At 42.8% G+C, this 23,204-nt stretch overlaps 1 protein-coding gene across 1 annotated transcript; it reads right to left on the bottom strand.

Moving 5' to 3' along the window:
• Positions 1–674: 674 nt before the first annotated feature.
• LOC144495854 (CCN family member 3-like) lies at positions 675–18,730 on the bottom strand. The gene is made up of 5 exons (XM_078216496.1): positions 18,648–18,730; positions 18,256–18,475; positions 13,508–13,759; positions 7,505–7,713; positions 675–1,203 (listed from the first exon to the last, which is right to left on the bottom strand). Exons 1-5 carry the CDS (start codon positions 18,696–18,698, stop codon positions 922–924), a joined length of 1,014 nt encoding a protein of 337 aa, XP_078072622.1. The 5' UTR covers positions 18,699–18,730; the 3' UTR covers positions 675–921.
• Positions 18,731–23,204: the final 4,474 nt, after the last annotated feature.

The raw sequence follows: 23,204 nt of genomic DNA, 5'->3' as shown, positions 1-23,204 counted from the left end.
TATAGTTATGGAAGCATCACTTACACATGATATTCCAGACACCACCATTCCTGGGTATATCCTGCCCCATCGGCAGGATGGATCCACCAGAGATGGAGGCACAATGGTAAACAGTCTGGAGGGATTTGCCCTTGGAGACCACAACATTGAGTCTGGACCCCTTGACATCTCATAGCATCAGGTTAAACTTTGTTTCCATAGCTAGTAATTTCTGGAACAAATCTCTAGTCTCACTGGGGGCTTATAGCTCGAGGGGTGCCACTTCACAGCAAGCATGGCTGACCAGGAGTCTCCTCACACTGCCAGCCATTAGCGTATTTTGGAAGGAGTTACAAGTTAGCTCCACCTATTTGGCTGCATGATGAACGCACCTTCCTTGGCCATCAAGTCCTGGGGTGGGACTCTAACCTAGAGCTTCTGGTTCAGAGGTAGACACTACCATTGCTTTCAATCAGTAGTAAAGGGGGCACAAATATCCAACTCACTGCAACTCTCACCTTATTTGTTAGGCATGTGCATTTTGCAATGCTAACCACATTTTATATACTCTGGTCTCAAAATTCCAGAAATACTGCTCAAGTTGGTTGTCTCATCTAAACGTAGGCAGCACGGCAGAAATAATTCCTGAATTTGTATTGGGTATGGCAACTGAAGACACGTGCACTGTGTTTTTATAAAAAATATATTTTAATAACCATTTAATACGTAACTGTACAGATACAATTCTCATGCCAACTCATAACAATAAGCTTGTTTTCTATTTACAACCTAGGCAATTGTCAAGAACATTGTTTAAATACAAAATTCAATAAAAATGTTCAAGTATTTTCACAAATCATGGGGTAAACTGAAATCCTGCTAACTGTGGCTAAAGCCCACTTATTCATACTAAACCAGTTTTTAAACTAGGGAGTCAAATATTTAGGGACCAGATACTTGGTCTGTTTGGAGCACTGTGTTGTCTTCTGGGCAGTTATAATGGCAGGCACATGTGGTAATGATCATCATCTGCTTTTTAACGATTATTCCTCCGGGACATTTGAAGTCCAGCTGGGCTGTTTTGGTGCTGTGAGGAGTGCAGCATCTTCCATCATTGCAAACTCCACAGTACTTAGGTTTGTAGGACTGGACACTTATGCAATCATTATATTCAAATTGTGTGGGTTTTGTTGCTTTTGGTGTTCGGACACATTTCTTCCCTTTCTAAAGAAAAAAGCAAAACTAATTAAAATGTACATCAGATACCATTTTGTTACTACAAGGAACAATATTTTAACAAAGTAGTTTGAAAAGTATGGCATCACATGGGCTACTGACACCATGGTACTCTGGTGTGTGTGCAGAATAGTCCAACTTGCAAATCAGTATATGATGCAATTCAAAGGAGGTATTTGCGGTTTGAGTTAAGAGGAAGAGACAATTTTGTAATCAACTTTGAGTCATATTCGCAATAGCATCAAATGTTATTGCATCAAGTGAAAACATTATTGCTATGTTAACGTAGCTGAAAACCATATCATGTACATCTTTTCTTCGAAAGTGTTTTCTCAGTCTGCATTTTAAGACACACATGGGTGCAAAAACACGAGTTCAGACCTGATTATATTGTTGAGTTACACTATTATACAGTTAAAGTTTTTTTAAGTTTATTTATTAGTGTCATAAGTAAGCTTACATTAGCACTGCAATGAAGTTACTGTGAAAATCCATTTTACAGTTAGACCCAAACTGCATGCATCCGGGTTCCTTTTGAAAAGTGGACTGCATAGCATAACATTAGCATGACTGGAGTTAAGAGGTTCTATTAACTAGCAATTGTGTACACAAAAATATAAAATCAAAGTAAGGTGTCGGAGGCCGGCATTGCGGGGCTGCTATCCTTCCTGGGTCTTTATTTAGCATCTTTATCATTCATTAAGTATAATCACCCATTTTATTTTATAAATGGCAAGGCCGAGTACTTTTCCGTATTGGATTTGATCTGCCTTCATTCTACCCAGTTACAAATAGTGGCTGGGATTCTCCGGCCTTTCACACCCCGCTGCCAGCAAGAATGGAGAATTTGGCGCTCAGCCAAATCTCTGTTCACTGCAGCAGGACTGGAGAATCTGGCCCAGTATTTTGGTCCTTCTATAATTTTTTATTTACTTCAAAAGACTCCTCCTTGCTTATCATTTGGAAGTGTCACCAATTCAGATGGAGTTTCCAATTCCAGGTCCATATTCGCCTTTATATTTCACCTAAGACAGCAGTTTCCTCAAGCATGTATAGCAGACATTTAAATGGAATTTATTTTATTCGTTCAGGGGAACAGGGCATCATTGACTAGATGTGGAGATGCCGGCATTGGACTGGATAAGCACAGTAAGAAGTCTCACCACACCAGGTTAAAGTCCATCACTACCATCACTAACTAGGTACATTAAGTGCTACCACCACTGACTAGGCCAGCATTTATTGCCTATTCCTAATTGCCCTGGAGAAGGTGCTGGTGAACTGACCTTTCGGAACTACTGCAGAAGTATGTGATATCATTGAGCTTTCAAACAGCTACCAGAAAAGTTACTCCCTTAAAAAGGTCAAGGGGTCATTTCACTCCAAGTTGTATAGGCTATCAATCACTTGACTAGTCATACAAGTACTTCACAACTTTGTTCCCAATGCTCAATTCCATTGTCTTCTGTTAGCAATATAAAACTAATAGCCCTGCAAGTTAGTCAAGTTCAGTGTTGTCAAATAGGATTTCAATATTCGCCAAACTTAGTGATTAGGACATCATATTCATTATATGATGAAAAATATATGCAAAGGATAGGGAGAATCTTGTAACAGTCTCCCAGTAATGAACTGGGATTGAGGAACAGGATTAAAAGTGAGCACTGCACTGTGACTGCTTATCTGGCAAATAATATTTTAATAGCTCTAACTACTCACTACACAGCATCCAGCTGTGGTGTAGCAACTAAAATATTTAATTTTCACTTCCTTCAATAGTGGCCAGCATGTTGGAAAACACTGGGCTAATTTATTGCCTTTCAGCCAGTAGTGTTCTTGCCTGAGTTGAACAGACAGACATGGGTTCAAGCTCCACTTCTGGACTTCACCACAATCTATGTTGATAATGACGCAACACAACATGGTTTTAGGTACAGATTTTCAGATGAGGTATGAAACCAAGACCTTATATGTTCAATTGGCTGCGGGTAAAAGATCTCATAGCATAGCTCAAAGGCCAATATTTATCCTTCAGCCAACACTACAAAAATCAGGTTGATTGTCACTTATTATTTGCTGTTTGAGAGATCTTTCTGAGTTTGAACTAACTGTCACATTTGTCTAGCTAAGAATGAGTAAACTTCAAAAGTAATTCCCCCATGATTGAAGTTCTGTTATAGAGTTCATTCCCACTTTCAATATTTGGATTTTCACCAAGTATGACTGATTTGGGAGCTCTTTAAAAATGGTGGGTGGGGAATTCCAGAATTCCCAATCCTATTTCCAGGACCCTTTGAACTTGCCTTTAAAAAATCCCCTCATGCAGACTATAGTTCATGACTGCCCTGAGATGTCGTAAACCACAAGTCTTTAAAACCAGGCCTGACTCTATGAAAATTGTGGTGGACTAAGAAATGCCTATCACTGCAATGGAGCCGGCAAGGTTTGGAGTGAAGGGTGTGAGCTTTTGACCTGAACCAACCTTAAAAGGCACTCCTTTGGAAATGTCACCAATTCAGATGGAGTTTCCAATTCCAGGTCCATATTCGCCTTTATATTTCACCTAAGACAGCAGTTTCCTCAAGCATATATAGCAGACACTTAAATGGAATTTATTTTATTCGTTCAGGGGAACAGGGCATCATTGACTAGATGTGGAGATGCCGGCGTTGGACTGGGATAAGCACAGTAAGAAGTCTCACCACACCAGGTTAAAAGTCCATCACTACCATCACTAACTAGGTACACCAAGTGCTACCATCACTGACTAGGCCAGCATTGGCCTTTGAGCTATGCTATGAGATCTTTTACCCGCAGCCAATTGAGCAAATGGTGACATTTCCAAAGGAGTGCCTTTTAAGGTTGGTTCAGGTCAAAAGCTCACACCCTTCACTCCAAACCTTGCCGGCTCCATTGCAGTGATAGGCATTTCTTAGTCCACCACAATTTTCATAGAGTCAGGCCTGGTTTTAAAGACTTGTGGTTTACGACATCTCAGGGCAGTCATGAACTATAGTCTGCATGAGGGGATTTTTTAAAGGCAAGTTCAAAGGGTCCTCCTCATGTCCCCCATGCCAAGGTATGCCCCCACCCACTCTGTACGGCCCCTCATGCCAAGGTATACCTCTCAAACAATCCCTGTGGCCCCTCATGCGAAGGTATGCCCCTCCATGGTCTCATACTCCATTTGCCAAGATATATCCCACCATCCATGGCATCTCATGCCCCTATGCCAAACTGTGGCACTTCCATGCCTTTTGATTCCATAAGTGTTTCCATAAATGGGCCAATGAACCTTACAGTGACAATAGAATGTGTAGAAAAACAGCTTTAAAGAGTAATTCATTCATAACTTCCTACTGTTAAAATTTCCTTTTACTACAGGGCAATCAAAGTGTAAATCATTCAGATCCTTTATAGTTTCAAGAGCTGAAACTGCAAGCACTGGTTAGCACTGCTGCCTCACAGCATCAGGGACCCAGGTTTGATTACAGTCTGTGTGGAGTGTGTACATTCTTCCCATGTCTACGTGGGTTTCCTCCAGTTTCCTCCCAGTCCAAAAGACGTGCTGGTTAGGTGCATTGGCCATGCTAACTTCTCCCTCAATGTACCCAAACAGATGCCGCAGTGTGGCGACTAAGGGATTTTCACAGTAGCTTCATTGCAGTGTTAATGTAAGCCTAATTGTGTCACTAATAAACAAATTTTAAATTTTAAACACTTGAAACCTCAATCTTGTGGGGAAAAAAATTGTGAACTTGGCAGCAATGGTCATGAAGCTAGAATTGTCAAGCAAGCAATGTTTTCATTGGGGCTCAGGTATTTCAGCAGGTTAATGGATGTCTGGGCTCTCAGCCAAGAATAGGTAACGAGGCTTGGCCGAGGGCCCAGAAGTTCATTAGCTTTTGAAACACTTGAGACATGGAGAAAACATGTCAGATTCTTCAATTTGGGAAAGATTTTTGTTTCTAGTTTAGGAAATGCATTAAACTTTACAAAAAATACTTTCAGAAACAACAATATACTGCTGGTAGATTAATGGGCAAGAGTGCTCTGTTGTGCACCAGTGAATGATACATCAGGAATCCTGGAGGAAAATTTAATCTCACTTGAAATTTTTGTTGGGGGGGTTAACATGAAGCTGATAGTAGCAGATCAACCATGCATCTCTCATCTTGGCCAATTGACTTCAATGGGAAGGAAACATTAGCTGCTCTGCTATCATCTGTTTTACACCATGCTGAAGTTGAATTTCATCCTTGCCCCATGATTAAACCCTGATCTTTATTAAGTTAGCCAATCCAATCACAGAGTACTAGAGAGGTAGCGGGCATGGAGAAAGTGACAAGGTCCCTTTTGTGAAAGCTACTCACTGACCCTGATGGAACCACCCAATGTTGGGTTGCGAACGTAACCCAGTCCATCACGCAAACCAGCCTCCCATCCGTCAACTGTCTACACTTCCCACTGCCTCGGAAAAGCAGCCAGCATAAGTAAGGACACCATGCATCCCGGACATACTCTCTCTTCCATCGGGAAAAAGATACAAAAATCTGAGGTCACGTACCAACCAACTCAAGAATAGCTTCTTCCCAGACTTTTGAATGGACCTACCTCGCATTAAGTTGATCTTTCTCTACACCCTTGCTATGCCTGTAACACTACATTCTGCACGCTCTTCTTTCCTTCTCTATGAACTGTGTGCATTGTCTGTATAGCATGCAAGAAATACTTTTCACTGTATACTAATACTTGTGACAATAAATAAAATCAAAATCAATAGTCAATTAATATTAAGAGTGGATACACCAATGAAAAACTCTGGTGAAAGTTGGAACAGTATTTAAAAATAAAGGTGCAAACTGACACTAGAGATTGATACGGCATGAACTTTAATAATGTAGTTGCAAACCCATTTATCTAAACTTAAGGTGATCCAGAATTTGGCTGCCTGTATCGCACACTCAGACTAACTTATACCAAGTTCCATTCACTCATTATCACTGTGCGCCACTGTGCTCGTTGACATATGTTGGTTCCTGGTTAGTCAGCACTTCAATTTTTAAACTCTCACCCTAGTGTTCAAATCCCTTCTTGGTCTCACCTTTTTTAAATCTCTGAAACCACCTCCAATCCTTTGCATTCCTCGAACTCTGGCCCTCCTGTCCATCCTCCCCTTCCTTCACTGCAGTTTTGACAGCCATGTTTTCAGCTGGCTAGGCCTTCAGGTTTGGTATTCCACGTCCATAGCTGCACCCTTCTCTTGCTTTATGACACTTCTCAAAACCCAATCTCTTGGCCACTGGTCCTAATATCACCTTCTTTGGCTCAATGTCATTTTCTGATTGATAAAGTTCCCAAGAAGAATCTTGGGATGTTTTATGTTAAAGATGCTGTATAAACACAAATTATGAAATTCTAGCTTTCATCCACCTCCCTGTCCACTGTCTCAGGTTGAAGCACAACATCGATTTAATCCTGAAGTGAACTTCCAGCCCTACATCTTATCACAAAAATCACTTCTGCCTCCAGAACCTTGTTCTCTTGCTACTCTTACCTACGGAAGAAGCTTCCATCAGTAGCTTTGTCACCTCCAGAACTGATATTTCAGTTCTTAAGACCCTGCCTTAGGACTGGAAGATATTACAAATGTGCAACATTTAAATAAGTGTGACTTTGTAAAATAGACAACATTGATTCAGCTATCAGCTAAAGTCACATTTCCCCAACTATTCCAGGTCAGACTCACAACCTCCATATACTTTACTTCACATTGAACTCCATAGTGTGCATCCAATCCCACAACCAAATCCCATCTACCCATTGCCTCTGGCTTGTGGTCCATCAATGCTCCACTTATAATCTTCGTGTTAAATTTCCTTCAGCACCTCGCCTCTCCCCATTCTTGTAACCTTCTCCAGCTGTACAGCACTTCAAGACCGCCATTTCTTCCAACTCTGGTCTCTTGTGCATCCCTATTACTATTTCCTCTCTATAAGCTGCTGCGCCTTAATCTAGGTTTGACAATCTAAAATTCCCTGCCACACTTTCTTTAGGACCTTCTTAAAAGCCACTGCTTTGACTAAACTTTTAGAGACTCTTAATATTTTCTTTGGTTCCGAGTCCACTTTTGTCTGGTTACGTTGTTGTGAAGTGTCTTGGATCCTTTCTCGACATCAAGTGTACTACATAAATGTGAGCTGTTGTTCTAGCATCAGGTATCTTAACATGTCATTTCCCGAAAGAACAAGTAAAGATCTATCTTATAGCATTAGTGGTTTGTACTCACTTTGACAATGACTTTGTAATCTCCACATGGTCGAACTTGGCAAATTCGTGTCTGCTTCACCATGTCACATCTGTGGTTTTTATTAGTTACACGAGTAGAAATGCCCATGCCACAGGTTTTGGTGCAGGCACTCCACTGTGTAGTCTGCTGTATACAGTTCAGACTCGGGTTAAGGGAGTCCAGTTCATAGGTGGCCTCCTGTCTGTAAGCTGAAAGGAAGAAAAAGATAACCTCAAGGCTCTGCATAGAACATTTTGAAATTTGTTGCCATTACAGCAGAATTAAATATCACCATGATGATTGCTAGTTTCTAAGTTCTCATGTTTTGTCTTTCCAGGAGGCATTGTAGTTCTAATGTCAGTAAATTTATCTTCTATCCAATGTAAAATATTTAAAGACATTGTAGAATTTGGCTGGGAAGCCTTATGTTATGAGCCAAGAAACACTGGGTTTCTTTGACCTGGATGATCCTATATTCAATAAGCAAATCTTTTGTACCATGGAATGAATTCAAACTTCTGACAACAATTATGAAAATTTAAATATAATGAGTCACCCAAGTAAAAAAGAGTTCACAGGCAAGTATTTTGTTTCAATAAAAGAGGTGACTTTTTCCATTTTTCCCCCACAAACATGTACTTGCACATTCATTCCTCATTTTCTTTGTTTGTCCCCACCTTACTGCATGAAAACAGTGCGGGCTGGAGTTGGATGAATGTAGGATCATTAGGGAGGCAGAGGTGGCCATAGACAGAAGCTTCAGGGATACAGTTACTCTGAGGAATGAAAATAGATGGGTGACGGTGAGAGGGGCTGGGAGGAAGCAGTCAGTGCAGGGATCCCCTGTGGTCGTTCCCCTTAGCAACAAGTATTCCGCTTTGGATACGGTTGAGGGGGACGACATGCCAGTGGTCAGCCGCAGTGAGAGGATCTCCAGCACTCTGTCCGTCTCTGTGGCTTGGGAGGGTAAGGGGGAGAGCGGGAGGGCAATAGTTATTGGGGACTCGTTAGTTAGAGGGATAGATAGGAGGTTCTGTGGCAGCAAAAGAGACTCGAGGATGGTATGTTGCCTACCGGATGCCAGGGTCCGTGACGTCTCGGACCGTGTCTTCCGGATTCTTAAGGGGGAGGGGAAACAGTCACAAGTCGTGGTACACATTGGTACCGACGACATAGGTAAGAGAAGGGACGGGGATTTAAAACAGGAATTTCGGGAGCTGGGCTGGAAGCTGAGAGCCAAGACAAAACATGTGGGCATCTCTGGTACGTTACCGGTGCCACGTGATAGCGAGTTGAGGAACAGGGAGAGAGTGCAGTTAAACATGTGGTTGCAGGGATGGTGTAGGAGGGAGGGTTTCAGATACGTGGATAATTGGAACACATTCTGGGGAAGGTGGGACCTGTACAAACAGGATGGGGTGCACCTGAACCAGAGGGGCACCAATATCCTGGGAGGGAAATTTGATACGGCTCTTCAGGGGGGTTTAAACTAATTTGTCAGGGGAGTGGGAAAAGGAGTTGTAGTCCAGAAGTCAGTGTTGAGGGTGGTGAGGTATTGGGGAAGGTATCAAGGTCAAGGGTGGGTACCGGTAGACAGGAAGGTGGGTTGAAGTGTGTCTACTTCAATGCAAGGAGCATCTGGAACAAGGTAGATGAACTTGGGGCGTGGATTGGTACTTGGGACTACGATGTTGTGGCCATTACGGAGATGTGGGTAGAACAAGGACAGCAATGGTTGTTGGACGTTCCGGGGTATAGATGTTTCAGTAAGTGTAGGGAAGCTGGTAAAAGAGGTGGAGGAGTAGCATTGTTAATCAAGGATAGTTTAACAGCTGCGGAAAGGCACTTCGAGGGGGATCTGCACACTGAGGTAATATGGGCTGAAGTTAGAAATAGGAAAGGAGCGGTCACGTTGTTAGGAGTATACTATAGGCCCCCAAATAGTAATAGAGATGTGGAGGAAGAAATTGCTAAGCAGATTATGGATATGTGTGGGGGTCACAGGGTAGTTGTCATGGGGGACTTTAACTTTCCAAATATTGATTGGAACCTTTGTAGGTCAAATAGTTCAGATGGGGCAGTTTTTGTGCAGTGTGTGCAGGAGGGTTTCCTGACACAATATGTGGATAGGCCGACAAGAGGCGAGGCCACAGTGGATTTGGTACTGGGAAATGAACCGGGCCAAGTGTTAGATTTGGTTGTGGGAGAGCACTTTGGAGATAGTGACCACAATTCAGTGTCTTTTGTTATTGCAATGGAGAGGGATAGGGCCGTACGGCAGGGGAAGGTTTACAATTGGGGGAGAGGTAATTATGATGCGATTAGGCAAGAATTAGGGGGCATAAGATGGGAACAGAAACTGTCAGGGAAAGACACTCATGAAAAGTGGAACTTTTTCAAGGAACAAATATTGGGTGTCCTTGATAGGTATGTCCCTGTCAGGCAGGGAGGAAATGGCCAAGTGAGGGAACCATGGTTCACAAAAGAGGTGGAATGTCTTGTGAAAAGGAAGAGGGAAGCTTATGTAGGGATGAGGAAACAAGGTTCAGATGGCTCGAATGAGGGTTACAAGTTAGCAAGGAATGAGCTGAAAAAAGGGCTTAGGAGAGCTAGGAGGGGACATGAGAAGTCCTTGGCGGGTCGGATCAAGGAAAACCCCAAGGCTTTTTACTCTTATGTGAGGAATAAAAGAATGACCAGGGTGAGGTTAGGGCCGGTCAAGGACAGTAGTGGGAACCTGTGTATGGAGTCAGTAGAGATAGGGGCGAGGTGATGAATGAATACTTTTCTTCAGTGTTCACCAAGGAGAGGGGCCATGTTTTTGAGGAAGAGAAGGCGTTACAGGCTAATAGGCTGGAGGAAATAGATGTTCGGAGGGAGGATGTCCTGGCAGTTTTGAATAAACTGAAGGTCGATAAGTCCCCTGGGCCTGATGAAATATATCCTAGGATTCTTTGGGAGGCAAGGGATGAGATTGCAGAGCCTTTGGCTTTGATCTTTGGGTCCTCGCTGTCCACGGGGATGGTGCCAGAGGACTGGAGAGTGGCGAATGTTGTTCCTCTGTTTAAGAAAGGGAATAGAAATGACCCTAGTAATTATAGACCAGTTAGTCTTACTTCGGTGGTTGGTAAATTGATGGAAAAGGTCCTTAGGGATGGGATTTACGACCATTTAGAAAGATGCGGATTAATCCGGGATAGTCAGCATGGATTCGTGAAGGGCAAGTCGTGCCTCACAAATTTGATCGAATTTTTTGAGGAGGTAACTAAGTGTGTTGATGAAGGAAGGGCAGTTGATGTCATGTACATGGATTTTAGTAAGGCGTTTGATAAGGTCCCCCATGGTCGGCTTATGATGAAAGTAAGGAGGTGTGGGATAGAGGGAAAGTTGGCAGATTGGATAGGTAACTGGCTATCTGATCGAAGACAGAGGGTGGTGGTCGATGGAAAATTTTCGGACTGGAGGCAGGTTGCTAGCGGAGTGCCAAAGGGATCAGTGCTTGGTCCTCTGCTCTTTGTGATTTTTATTAATGACTTAGAGGAGGGGGCTGAAGGGTGGATCAGTAAATTTGCTGATGACACCAAGATTGGTGGAGTAGTGGATGAGGTGGAGGGCTGTTGTAGGCTGCAAAGAGACAGATAGGATGCAAAGCTGGGCTGAAAAATGGCAAATGGAGTTTAACCCTGATAAATGTGAGGTGATTCATTTTGGTAGGACTAATTTAAATGTGGATTACAGGGTCAAAGGTAGGGTTCTGAAGACTGTGGAGGAACAGAGAGATCTTGGGGTCCATATCCACAGATCTCTAAAGGTTGCCACTCAAGTGGATAGAGCTGTGAAGAAGGCCAATAGTGTGTTAGCTTTTATTAACAGGCGGTTGGAGTTTAAGAGCCATGGGGTTATGCTGCAACTGTACAGGACCTTGGTGAGACCCCATTTGGAATATTGTGTGCAGTTCTGGTCACCTCACTATAAGAAGGATGTGGAAGCGCTGGAAAGAGTGCAGAGGAGATTTACCAGGATGCTGCCTGGTTTGGAGGGTAGGTCTTATGAGGAAAGGTTGAGGGAGCTAGGGCTGTTCTCTCTGGAGTGGAGGAGGCTGAGGGGAGACTTAATAGAGGTTTATAAAATGATGAAGGGGATAGATAGAGTGAACGTTCAAAGACTATTTCCTCAGGTGGATGGAGCTATTACAAGGGGGCATAACTACAGGGTTCATGGTGGGAGATATAGGAAGGATATCAGAGGTAGGTTCTTTACGCAGAGAGTGGTTGGGGTGTGGAATGGACTGCCTGCAGTGATAGTGGAGTCAGACACTTTAGGAACATTTAAGCGGTTATTGGATAGGCACATGGAGCACACCAGGATGATAGGGAGTGGGATAGCTTGATCTTGGTTTCAGATAAAGCTCGGCACCAACATCATGGGCCGAAGGGCCTGTTCTGTGCTGTACTCTTCTATGTTCTATTTAAAGCAATGAAATTTTCCAGATCATGGTGAGGGAAGGAAGGAAGCAGCACCAACACAAACATATATGTAAAAACAAAAAGGTCTGCATTTACATAGCACCTTTTACAACCACAGGATGCCCCACAATGCTTTATAGTCAATAGAGTACTTTAGAAGTGTAGGCATTTTTGTAATGTTGGAACCATATTAGTCAATTTGCACACAGCAAGCACCCACAAAAGCAATGCCATAATGATGTTAATTGAGGGATAAATATTGGCCACGACACCCTGGGCTTCACCAAGCTAGTAGCATGGGGTCATTTATATCCACCTGAGGGGGCTGACAGTGCCGCTGTTTAATGGCTGATCCTCCAGCAAGTCCTGATTTTTATTCTCAACTCATGGAGTGAAATTTTAACCCATGATCTTTTGGCTCAAGCTGGAGTTCTGCTAAGTGAGCCATGGCTAACACTTAATGTAATGGGTAAAAAAACATCAAAGAACAGACCTGAGTGGAACAAGGAGTGTTCAACATATCTTACAGAAGGCAAGGACCAATTCAGGCTCCTATAGTGACACCTTTATCTGAACAAAATATTCAACGTGATAATAGGTTCTGTCAGGCAGAGGAAAGTGGTAACATTTGAAGACTAGGTAGTCACTGTTCAAGGAAGAAACAGGCCATCCTTGTGAGGGATTGACATGTAGAGAGACTGTATTTCTGGACTGAATGGCAGACAGTTAGATCCAGAAATGTGGAAACTGGTGAAGTGAATCTGCTCCTCCATGATCTGATATAATGGTCAACTGTAGTGCACCCACCATTCATAGAATCAGAATGCTACAGTGCAGAAGGAGGTCATTCGGCCCATCGAGTCTGCACTGACCACAATCCCACCCAGGTCCTATCCCCATAATTGCATGCATTTACCCTAGCTAGTCACCCTGACACTAAGGGACAATTTAGCATGGCCAATCCACCTAACCTGCACATTTTTGGACTGTGGGAGGAAACCGGAGCACCCTGAGAAAACCCACACAGATAGAGGGAGAATGTGCAAACTCCACACAGATAGTGACCCAAAAGCCAGGAATCAAACCAGGATCCCTGGCACTGAGGCAGCTGTACTAACCACTGTGCCACCGTGCCGCCCTGTGCCACCATTGTCCCAGAAGAAGTTACAGCTAACCCATCATAGACATGGGATTGTTGGTCATGCAGCTTAGTACCTGTCAAACTAGGGTATTTGTTTAAAAATGTAAAATAGTACATGATAAAGAAAAACATCAAAGATCGATTTATGTGTCTATCCTACATGCAACCTAATATTTTAGCCTCTTAATTTATAGTACACACCAATTACGAATTTACACTTGGCCTCTAACTGACAAAATATTTTGGGTGCCGAATCTCCCTAATGCTCTGCTGGAATTCAAATGCAGCTAAAAGTTTGAGCCAGTGAATTAGTTGCTTATTTATACATTACAGGGTGTAAAGGGTGCATCCACAGTTTATAATCAGCTAAAAGAATACATAAGCATTGTATCCTACCTGCCATTGCAAATCTTCCAATAGGAGCTTCTTGTTTGTGGTCACATATCCATTGCTCACAACATTCTCCTGGCATCTGTACTTGTTTGGGAAATGGGCAATCAGGGCCCGGCAACAGGACATCCAGGTTACAACGGGGCACACAGCCAATCAGACCATCTTTACACGAACACTGATATTTGCAGCTTGGCTGAAATATCTCACCATTTCGATAGACAAGTCCATCGTACATGCAAATACGACCTTCATGTGCTGGAATTCAAAGACAAAGAGCATTAACAGCTTATTTTATTCTTATTATGAATGCCATCAAATTAGATCTAGATCTTAGAAACAATCACATATTTGTTTAATAAATTATAGTGGGAGGAAATAAGCACTTGTAAAGCACGCATTTTAATTTTCTTAATTATTCAATAGTTGTATAATCTATGTTGGTTGACATGCAGTATTTGGAAATTCCTTAGCAAAGTACAAAATCAATTTTCTTTCAACGATTGCTTACTTTAGGAAGATTTGTTAAAACTGAATGGCCACACACTTGTACTTGTACATTAAACAGGCATCCCAAAATGCAGCCTGTACTTCACCCAGAGACAATACTAATGAGGGGGAAGAATGAAGTAATCATTTAATATTCTGATTATGCTGCATCTTAGCATTCGTGCAGCAACAGCAGTGGCACTGTTTCATGTAAAACAAATTCCTTTGAAGCTAATCCTATAGGTTTTGCTGCGCCTCATCTATAGAATAATTGACACGGATATTAATTTTTAAACTTGAAAAGACATGGGTCCACTGAGCTGTCTTTAGGTTTCTAACAATAGAGCAGAGGTACCCCTTGTCACTTTAACTGACAGCCTGAGTTTGCTGACCTGACTACATAGAATACTAGCTTCTCCGAATTGAAGGTTATAGATTATAAATATCAACAGCAAGATTTCTGAGCAAACCTGCATCGTAAACCCTCTTGCTACCACCAGTGAACCAGAGATATAGGACAGTTGCAGTCTGGGGTGGGGCTTGGTGGGACAGGATGTGGGTTGGCAATGTGGGGGAATATAACTGGATGAATGATTGCATTGCTACTGCTTGTAGCCATGAAGCAATATCTCAGTTTCTGTTCTGTAAAATCAAGTCTCTGCTTCCCATTCACATGGACACCAAAAGACACCTGCAATATGCCGCTTTCTCCTTTGCACAGCTTTCCTTATTTTCAACACGTAAAAAGGGCGGGTCGTCCATTTCACCACCACCAGTGGACAAAAGATTGTTCATCAGGGCAGATGAAGGAGATAGATAGGGATAGAGAAAGGAGAGAAATTTAGTCTCGACCAAATATCTTCCTGTTTACAGAGATCACTGGAGGAAAATTATATCCTTTTGGATTTTTAAATAGTTTGGAGTTAATTTCTTCAGAACACAAGCCAAATGCACTTTTAATGTTTATTTTTTTATTGAAATTAATTTGCAAATATTGTCTATTATATAAAAGTTTATACATTAGCACAACAAGTAGGCTTACATTAACACTGCAATGAAGATACTGTGAAAATCCCCTAGTCGCCACACTCCAGCGCCTGTTTGAGTACACAGAGGGAGAATTTAGCATGGCCAATGCACCTAAACAGCATGTCTTTCGGACTGTGGGAGGAAACCAGAGAATCCGGAAGAAACCCATGCAGACACTGGGAGAACGTGCACACTCCGCACAGACAATGACCCAAGCCGGGAATTGAACCTGGGTCCCTGGTGCTGTGATGCAGCATTGCTAACCGCCGTGCCACCTTTTTATTTCCTTGATGAATTGATATAGTTGTCCAAGTGATAAGAATGTCAATGTTTAATCAACCTGTGCTGTTGTTTCACCATCTGCAGGCTGAGATTTCCCTTATTATTTGAAGCAATTGAGTGCCCAAGAAATGTTACCAGAATAGCCTAGCCCCAAGTTGCTAAAGAGTCCAGAGGAATGTTGCATTGTAGGAAACTGTTCACACAAACAAATACTTAGACATAACATTTATTTGAAAATAATTTTCTTCAATATTGTCATTGCAAAAAAAACCAAATTAAATTCCTTCATGTAATTAGGGTACTGCCTCTACTAATTGCTGGGGCCATTTTCAAAGTGGAGAGGGTGAGGAAACTTCAGCAGAACAATTTCACTCATCTGTCCAGCCCTTCATTTCAAGGAGGGTGCATCATAATGGCAACAATGGAGTATCGGCAACTCTACCCTACCCAGCTATATTAGGAGTGTTTTGACATTCCCTTAATTCAGTTTGTTTAGAATTGAAGTTTTAGAACTACAGCTTTTACAAATTATAGTGAACCTCTTGCTTGACAGAAGAATTGCTAACTATCCCTAGTAAGGTACACCAGTTGGACAATGATTGTGGCTCCTCAAGCAACAAATTATCATTTTCTATTATAGATACTCCCCGAACCAAGAAAGAATCACTTACAATAAAAGGTATTTATTTTTCTAAGTTCATTTGTTTTAATGAAAACAGTCCATATTTTCCATCTTCCTTTGTATTTCTATTTCCTTATACCAGACAGCACTCTATATTACCTCAACATGCTTTCCATCTCGGGTAGCTTGTATTCCAACTATGATCTTACTAAGGTTTTACAAACTTTTTGTTACACTTCAACCCAACTCTTCTATATCACTAGTTATTAAACCCAATATTCCATCAGCTGTGTTACGGCTTTCTATTTGAGGATGCCTGAAATATTTTGTGAAACTAAACTTTCAAATTTCCCCACTTGTCTATATTATTTGACCATTTTCCCATTCAAACTATCATCTTTTTATTTATTTATTGACACTGAAATATATTTGCCACATTGCTATCCATTTCCATCATCTTATCGCTATCCTCTCGCAGTTCTTTTTCATCCTCAGAATTATTTAGCATACCTCCTATTTTAGTATCATTTGCACATCACGCAAGTACTCGAAATTTGTATTCAAATCATTGATGTACACAGTGAATAGAAGCACAACATAATCCTACACCACAATACTACCCACTTCCAACCAGAGAAACCACCCTGAAGTTTGACAATTTCTTTCCATCAAACCAATTGTCAAGTTCAACTTCTTAACCCTTCAACATTGTGTGTGTGTGGTACGAAGGTCTTTATATCTCAAATCTACTGCATTATCCTTCATTTCTGTCACCTCAAATAACTGAGGTTTGCCCATCACAATCTTCCTTTCTGAATTAGAGGTCGTATCTTTTAATTATTTTCTCTTCATCCACATATTCGTTTTTTCATCTTTAATTAAGGTAAAGATTTCCGATTTTACTTAACTGGCTTCAAGTTACCCAGGTTAGCCCTGTCACCCTTGTGAAAGTATGCCAAACATGGACATTCTGGAGTTGTCCATTGCCCATATATGGCCTGGTGTTACTGGCAAGTAATGGCTGAATTTAAACAGCTCTTGCCACTTGACAGTTTCCGCCAAAATTGGTATATATCATTAGCATAGGTCAGAATGTAAATTGGACATAGATCACATTGCAGCATATTTATCTTGTGGTCAGAAAAATAAGAATTTTCAGCGAAATCATTCTTAACGGAATGCTAAAAATGGGACCAATTCTCACAGAACTTCTGATTACCCAGCCAAACTTCAGAAGCCTATACAGACCTCAGAAAAATAACAATTATTTCAGTCCAATCTATTATTTCATTCTTTCAGGATTTCTCCAAATCTTACAGTTACCCCTCAACAATCAAGAAAACTCCCTCACAGAAACTTCTCCTCATAATTTATACAGCCTCCACTATTTCGTTCCCATATTTCCCTCAGGCTCCTTGGATGGATCTCTTTTGGTCCTAACACTTTGCCCTACTTTAGAGTAATACTGTACAGAAGAGGCCCTTCAGCCCATCAGGTCTGCACCAACAAAAATTACACTTAATCTACACTAGTCACACTTTCCAGCACTTGGCCCATAGCCTTGAATGTTATGACATCTCAAGTGCTCATCCACATACTTTTTAATAGACGTTTCCCACCTCTACCATCATCCCAGGCAATGCATTACAGACTCCCACCTCAGATCCTCTAAACTTCCTGCCCCTCACTTTAAAATGATGCTTCCACGTTATTGATCCTTCAACTAAGGAGAACATCTGCTTCCCATCCACATTATACACCTCAATCAGGTTCCCCCTCAGCCTTCTCTGCGTCAAATAAAACAACCCAAGCCTATCCAGCCTCTCTTATAGCTCAAATGCTCCATCCCAGGCAACATTGTGGTGAATCTCCTCTGCACCCTCTCCAAAGGCAATCACATCCTTCCTATAGTGAGGTGACCAGAACTGCGCACTTTACTCCAGCTGTGACCCAACCAAAGTTTTGTACAGCTCCAACATCACCTCCCTGCTTTTATAATCTATACTGGGACTGACAGTGTCCTGTTGTCTTCTTAACTATCCTATTAATTATGCCGCCTTCAGAGATCTGTAGACAAACACTTTTAGCTTTAGTTTACATTATCTGAGCAGTTTGGTTATTTACTAGTATATAACTGAGTCTCAGCTATTAATTCATTAGTGTGTACAGTTTGCTTGTTAAATACAATTCTTTGAGCCTGCATAACATTACCTGGTTCATGTCAGTATTTGTTATTCTCAGCAGGACCCGCGCATACTAACTCAATATTAATTGTGAATAACTGTAGTACTTTTCTGGAAATGAAGGCAGGCTGGTTAGGCTGTAAACTCACCGATGCAAACGCCCAGCCCCTGGCGGTTGTCAGCGCTGTAGTCGCACTGCAGCCCCTGCTGCGAGTCACAGGTGTCGCCCTGGGTGCAGACTTCGCCCGCTTGCTTGGCACAAACCTGGCAGCAGCCGCAGCCGTCCAACACTAACCGCACTCCGGGTGTACATGTTGGCGGATCCTTCGGGCACTTGCAAGGGGAAGAACACTGCTGGGCATCGAGCTGCTGTAAAACAGAAAGAGGCAACACAAAAGTTTTGAAATACCAAACCTGAAATCTGTATTTGTTCCCTTCACACAGCTTCCTATCTTTATTTTTTATTGCAAATTTATCAGTTTTAAATTCCTTTATTAGACTAATGCGGGATATTCTCGATTATGCTGTGAACCATATTCACCTCAATTACAAGTATAAGCAAGAGCAGCAGTGTGGCAGTGAGGTGCTGCATGCTGCCACTCTCACTGTATCGCTTTCCCCACTCACTCTGCCACTGCCGCCGGCTTCCTGCATTTTATAATGCCGCCTCCCGCGCGAGCCAACCTCTGATTGGCTGAGGTCGGAAAGTCTGCGCACGCTGCCGTGGCAACTCCCCAGGGATTGGACATCAGCTTTCCCTGTCACTATGGTGATGCCGCGAGCCATTCGAGCGGGGTTCTGGTTGGAAGGTTGTGCTGGTCATTGGCACCTGGACACTGCAGAAAAACACTGAAGACTACAGGTAACCACCTGGACACCGCAGAAAAACACTGAAGACTACAGGTAACCACCTGGACACTGCAGAAAAACACTGAAGACTACAGGTAACCACCTGGACACTGCAGAAAAACACTGAAGACTACAGGTAACCACCTGGACACTGCAGAAAAACACTGAAGACTACAGGTAACCACCTGGACACTGCAGATAACTACCTGAAGACTACAGGTAACCACCTGGAGACTGCAGATAACTACCTGAAGACTACAGGTAACCACCTAGAGACTGCAGATAACTACCTGAAGACTACAGGTAACCACCTGGAGACTGCAGATAACTACCTGAGGACTACAGGTAACCACCTGGAGACTGCAGATAACTACCTGAAGACTACAGGTAACCACCTGGACACTGCAGATAACTACCTGAAGACTATAGGTAACCACCTGGAGACTGCAGATAACTACCTGAAGACTACAGGTAACCACCTAGAGACTGCAGATAACTACCTGAAGACTACAGGTAACCACCTGGAGACTGCAGATAACTACCTGAAGACTACAGGTAACCACCTAGAGACTGCAGATAACTACCTGAAGACTACAGGTAACCACCTGGAAACTGCAGCAAAACACTGAAGACTACAGGTAACCACCTAGAGACTGCAGATAACTACCTGAAGACTACAGGTAACCACCTAGAGACTGCAGATAACTACCTGAAGACTACAGGTAACCACCTGGAGACTGCAGATAACTACCTGAAGACTACAGGTAACCACCTGGAGGCTGCAGCAAAACACCTGGAGACTGCAGATAACTACCTGGAAACTGCAGCAAAACTCGTGAAGACTACAGGTAACTACCTGGAGGCTGCAGGAAAACACTTGGAGACTGTAGGAAAACACCTGGAAGGACACTGGTTATCTACAGACGCGCGTGTCCACTGTTTTAATAGATAAATCTTTCCGGCGCCAGTCATCGCTATGTTGTTTTATTTAACATCTCACTCTCGCTGCATCTTTCCAACGTAAGTCCTTTTGTCTCTACTGATTACCCTGTCCTCAAAACAGATGCAATGTATTGCAGGACAATGAACAGTTTATTTATTACAATCACCACAAAAGCGAAAATACACTCCTGCCGAGACCGATATCTGGAAACACTTGTGGCACGTCTCAGAATTGAGACCTGTGGAATGTGCCACTTCAATGTTAAACAACCGGTGCGCAATCTGCTGTGCAACAACTGTTTGTGTTGGACTCCAACATTCTTGCCTGCTTTCAACGGGTTCTCTAGATGAGAAGATATTTGTGTCACGCAAATGTTATTTGGAGACTGAACGACTCCTGTGAACCGTCATAACATATACTTATCAAAATGATTACTCATTGGATTCAGATTCATAGTCGGAAAGTAAAATAAATAAACGAATGAACCACCTGCTGTTTTCTGTTCAAGAGCGGATTAGGTAGTGTTTGCCAATGTTGACTTTCGGAAATTTATCCCCGTTTGTCTTGTAGAAGTTAACTTTATTAAATGCATATGATAATAATTGGAGTGTTAATTCGGGCATGTTATTCTGCATTTTTATTCAGCCTTTTATTATTTATCTTCAGTCCCCAGGTTTGAGAGAGAAGTCTTGTCATAGAATCCCAACATATGCACTATTTTGAGAGTGATTCTTCTATGCGTATGATTGGCGGCTCCTTTTGAATTTAGCTGACAATTTTTAAGAGTTGCAAATATTCAAATCATTCAGGCAATTTGACGCTTTCAGATAGATCAATTAGTAAAGCCATAAGAAAGCAATAAACATATTTACATTAGTTGAGTATAAAATAGAAACAAAAAATGCTGAAAATCTCAGCAGGTCTGACAGCATCTGTGGGGAGAGAATAGAGCCAACGTTTTGTGTCTAGATTACCCTTCGTCAGAGCTGGGTATAAAATAGTTCCACTCCCTCAAGCAAAGATACTGGTGGGAACAAAGGGTGAATCTGGCAGCAGAAGTTGCTAAATACAGGGTGTTGTCATAACCACTTTATTGTATGGATTGGAATCATGGATCTTGCTATATTTTGCAGCTTGGCCATTTCCACTTGCCCTATCTCTGGTATATCATTGGCATCAAGTGGCAGCACTAACCTCAAGCACTGCAATCTGAGGGACAGCCAGAATGATCAATGGAGCTAGAACCTGGGATATGAAGAAAGTAATAGATGTGGATAAAGGGGAACTTACAGATGTTGCTCCTGGCATGCCCTCTGGCATTCCTCATTGATGTGGAGATGCCGGTGTTGGACTGGGGTAGACACAGTAAGAAGTCTCACAACACCAGGTTAAAGTCCAACAGGTTTATTTGGTAGCACAAGCCACTAGCTTTCGGAGCACTGCCCCTTCATCAGGTGAGTGGGATTCATCAGGTGAGTGAACTGAAATCCCACTCACCTAATGAAGGGGCAGCGCTCCGAAAGCTAGTGGCTTGTGCTACCAAATATACCTGTTGGACCTTAACCTGGTGTTGTGAGACTTCTGACTGTATTCTTCATTGAGCCAGTGTTGATCTCCTGGCTTGATTATTTATTTATTAATTGTCACAGGTAGGCTTACATTAACATGCAATGAAGCCACTATGAAAATCCCCTAGTTACCACACTCCGGCGCCTCTTTGGGTACACTGAGGGTGGATTTAGCATAGCCAATGCACCTAAACAGCAAGTCTATTGGACCGTGAGAGGAAACGTGAGCACCCGGAGGAAACCCATGCAGACACGGGGAGAACATGCAAACTCTGCACAGACAGTGACCCAAAGCCGGGAATCAAACCTGAGTCCTTGGTGCGGAGAGGCAGCAGTGCTAACCATTGTGCCACCAGGCCGCCCTAATGTAGAATGGCAGATGAATAGTAGAGTGATGGATGTGCTGGGTCATGAGCTTACAGATTGTGGTTGAAATCAATTCTGCTGCTGCTGATGGCTCACAGCATCTCATGGATGTCCAGTTTTTATCTGCTAGATCCCTGCTGATTTTATCCCATTTAGCATTGTGGTGGTGCTACACAACACAATGGAGGATATTTTCAGTTTGACGATGAGACTTTGTCACTGCAGGACTTTGTGATGGTCACTCCTACCAAACACTGTCACAGGCAGATGAATCTGTGACAGGTAGATTGGTGAAGATGAGGTCAAATAGGTTTCACACTCTTGTTAGTTTCCTCACCACCTGCTGAGGCTCAGTTTGGTAGGTATGTTGTTCAGTGGCAGCAGTGCTAACCACGTTCCCCTATGAGCTGACTCCTTCCAGGGCCTCACCATCCTCAAGGCGCAAACCTCTCTGAAGGGGCATGCTATATGGAGCTGTGGACCACCATGTGATAGAGACCCTTGCATGAGGATATTGGAGAGCACCACCTTACTGTTCCAGGCACCCCTTCCAGAATTATCTTCAGCAGCCTGATGACCTTTTCAATGGCTGCCCTACTGATCTGGTAGTGTTGGTTGTATTGCCTCTGTCTGGAGCTGCTGTTGAGGGATGAGTAGCCATCTATTTGTCCCCCAGGATTCATCCATGCACTTTGGGGTTTGGAGTGAAAATCTGAGACAGTGTGGATTGGTGGAGGTTGCAGGAGTCCCGCAGCTGCGAGGAAAGCAAGTGCACCCATGGAGGAAGCTGTGATTGGAGACCAGCTGGGCAATGTTGAGGGAGTGGACACCCTTCCTGATGGATCTCACTGGCTGGATACTGGGTGCCTTGATGGCCCCATGGGTGCGTCTGATAATGCTGAGCAGCTGGGAAAATCTATTGGTGGTGAGAAATCTCTGTTTCTGTGAGTCTACGCCCTCTGTTTCTGTGAGTCATAAATTAAATGTTCTGTCCAGTTTTTGGTAGGAACATAAGAATATAAGAAATGGGAGAAGGAGTTAGCCATTCGGCCACTGCTCTGCCAGTCACTAAGATCATAGCTGATCTTGCGTGGCCCTAACTCCACTTTTCTGCCTCGGTCCCATAAACTTTGAGTCCCTTGTCAATCTGAAATCTAACTCAGCCTTGAATATATCTAATGACCCAGCCTTGATGGCTCTCTGAGGAATTGAATTCCAAACTCTAACCACCCTCTCAGAGAAGAAAGAAGAAATTCCTCCTCATCTCTGTCTTGAATGGGAGACCATTCATTTTGAAACTGTGTCCCCGTGTTCGAGACCCCTTCACAAGAGGAAATGTCTTATTGGAATCCGTCCTTTCAAGTCCCCTCAG

The sequence above is a fragment of the Mustelus asterias genome, chromosome 7 (assembly GCF_964213995.1).
Source record: "Mustelus asterias chromosome 7, sMusAst1.hap1.1, whole genome shotgun sequence".
NCBI classification, from domain to species: domain Eukaryota; kingdom Metazoa; phylum Chordata; class Chondrichthyes; order Carcharhiniformes; family Triakidae; genus Mustelus; species Mustelus asterias.
This window is presented reverse-complemented; position numbering and strand designations above follow the sequence as displayed.